The sequence below is a fragment of the Sinocyclocheilus grahami genome, unplaced genomic scaffold (assembly GCF_001515645.1).
Source record: "Sinocyclocheilus grahami isolate Dianchi unplaced genomic scaffold, SAMN03320097.WGS_v1.1 scaffold1837.1, whole genome shotgun sequence".
NCBI classification, from domain to species: Eukaryota; Metazoa; Chordata; class Actinopteri; order Cypriniformes; family Cyprinidae; genus Sinocyclocheilus; species Sinocyclocheilus grahami.
Window position 1 is genome coordinate 10984 of NW_015507016.1, and position 1431 is coordinate 12414.

At 41.6% G+C, this 1431-nt stretch overlaps 1 protein-coding gene across 1 annotated transcript in view; it reads left to right on the forward strand.

Annotated features, from left to right (window-relative positions):
• The first annotated feature begins 15 nt into the window (after nucleotides 1–15).
• The window catches only part of LOC107572940 (MAP kinase-interacting serine/threonine-protein kinase 1-like), a 5103-nt gene continuing 3687 nt past the window's right edge, over nucleotides 16–1431 (forward strand). Inside the window, exons 1-6 of the mRNA XM_016259379.1 lie at nucleotides 16–22; nucleotides 132–236; nucleotides 323–378; nucleotides 537–632; nucleotides 709–903; nucleotides 987–1151. Of these exons, the coding sequence (XP_016114865.1) occupies nucleotides 16–22; nucleotides 132–236; nucleotides 323–378; nucleotides 537–632; nucleotides 709–903; nucleotides 987–1151 (624 nt within the window). The remainder of the gene's footprint in view (nucleotides 23–131; nucleotides 237–322; nucleotides 379–536; nucleotides 633–708; nucleotides 904–986; nucleotides 1152–1431) is intronic.

The window sequence follows — 1431 nt, forward strand, 5'->3', positions numbered from 1 at the left end:
CATTTTGTTCTGACAATGTGCTGTTTTTGCCGATGTTTTTTTTTTCATGCAAGTTTAAAATACAAACATTTTAAATGTCAATACTCTCTTCTTTATTTTTATTTATTAAAAAAAAAAATTTATTAGATCAGGTTCCATTTTAACACACATCCAGAGTCGAAAGTACTTTAATGAGAGAGAGGCAAGTCATGTAGTCAGGGATATAGCACATGCACTGGACTTTCTGCACAACAAAGGTAAATACTATACTTTTACTCTGTGGCCCAGTGACCATGACTCACTGCGAGTGTGTTTACTCAGACTCGTCTCACTCTTTCCACAGGAATCGCTCACCGGGACCTTAAGCCTGAAAACATCCTGTGTGAATATACTGATAAGGTAACATGTGTAGTTTGTCTGGCTACAGAAAATCTCTAGCAGTTGACAAATTTCTACTGTTTAATCATGTCTACCGGTATATCACCCACCTCTAGTAGTGTATGCACTGTATGTTTATAGCCAGTCTTAATTGTACTGAGTTTTTTGCTTTTACCCAGGTCTCTCCTGTGAAAATCTGTGATTTTGATCTCGGGAGTGGAGTAAAGCTAAACAGTGCCTGTACCCCAATAACTACCCCTGAGCTCACCACACCGGTATTTGTGCTTCTGGCATCCTAGAACTGTAAAATTGTGGAGTAGCATGTTTTGAGGGATGTGTTTTGTCCTCTAGTGTGGCTCAGCTGAGTACATGGCTCCTGAGGTGGTCGAGGTCTTTACGGATGAGGCTTCGTTCTATGACAAGCGCTGTGACCTCTGGAGCCTCGGAGTGATTCTCTACATCCTGCTCAGCGGGAGTCCTCCCTTCACCGGCCACTGCGGCACCAACTGCGGCTGGGAACGAGGAGAGACATGTCGTGCCTGCCAGGTAAAACGCACGCTAATTCAAAAACGTAGAGAATTCACTTTATCCATGAAGACAACTTAGCAGTGTTGTCCTCTCCTGTTCAGAACAACCTGTTCGAGAGGATTCAGGAGGGGAAGTATGAATTTAGGGATGGGGTTTGGGCTCAGATCTCAGCCGATGCCAAAGATCTGATCTCGCGGCTGCTGGTGCGAGATGCCACTCTACGGCTGAGTGCTGCACAGGTCCTGAAGCATCCCTGGGTACAAGGGGTGAGTCTTTAGCTCTGTTTTTCTTGAAGACTTCTTGATTTAATCTTTAACAGGGATGACCAATATGGGCTGATAACTGATAATAAAGAAGCATTCTTTAGTCAGCAATTTTACTTATTGCATTTTAACCCTTTCAGTAGGAATGACTAGATAATTAAAAACCAGTTGCTTGACACAAAATAGATGTCATGTAAAGGCTTTGGACTGGAATGTAAATGTGTATGTATATACATATACACACACAGTATATATATATATATATATATATATATATACTTAT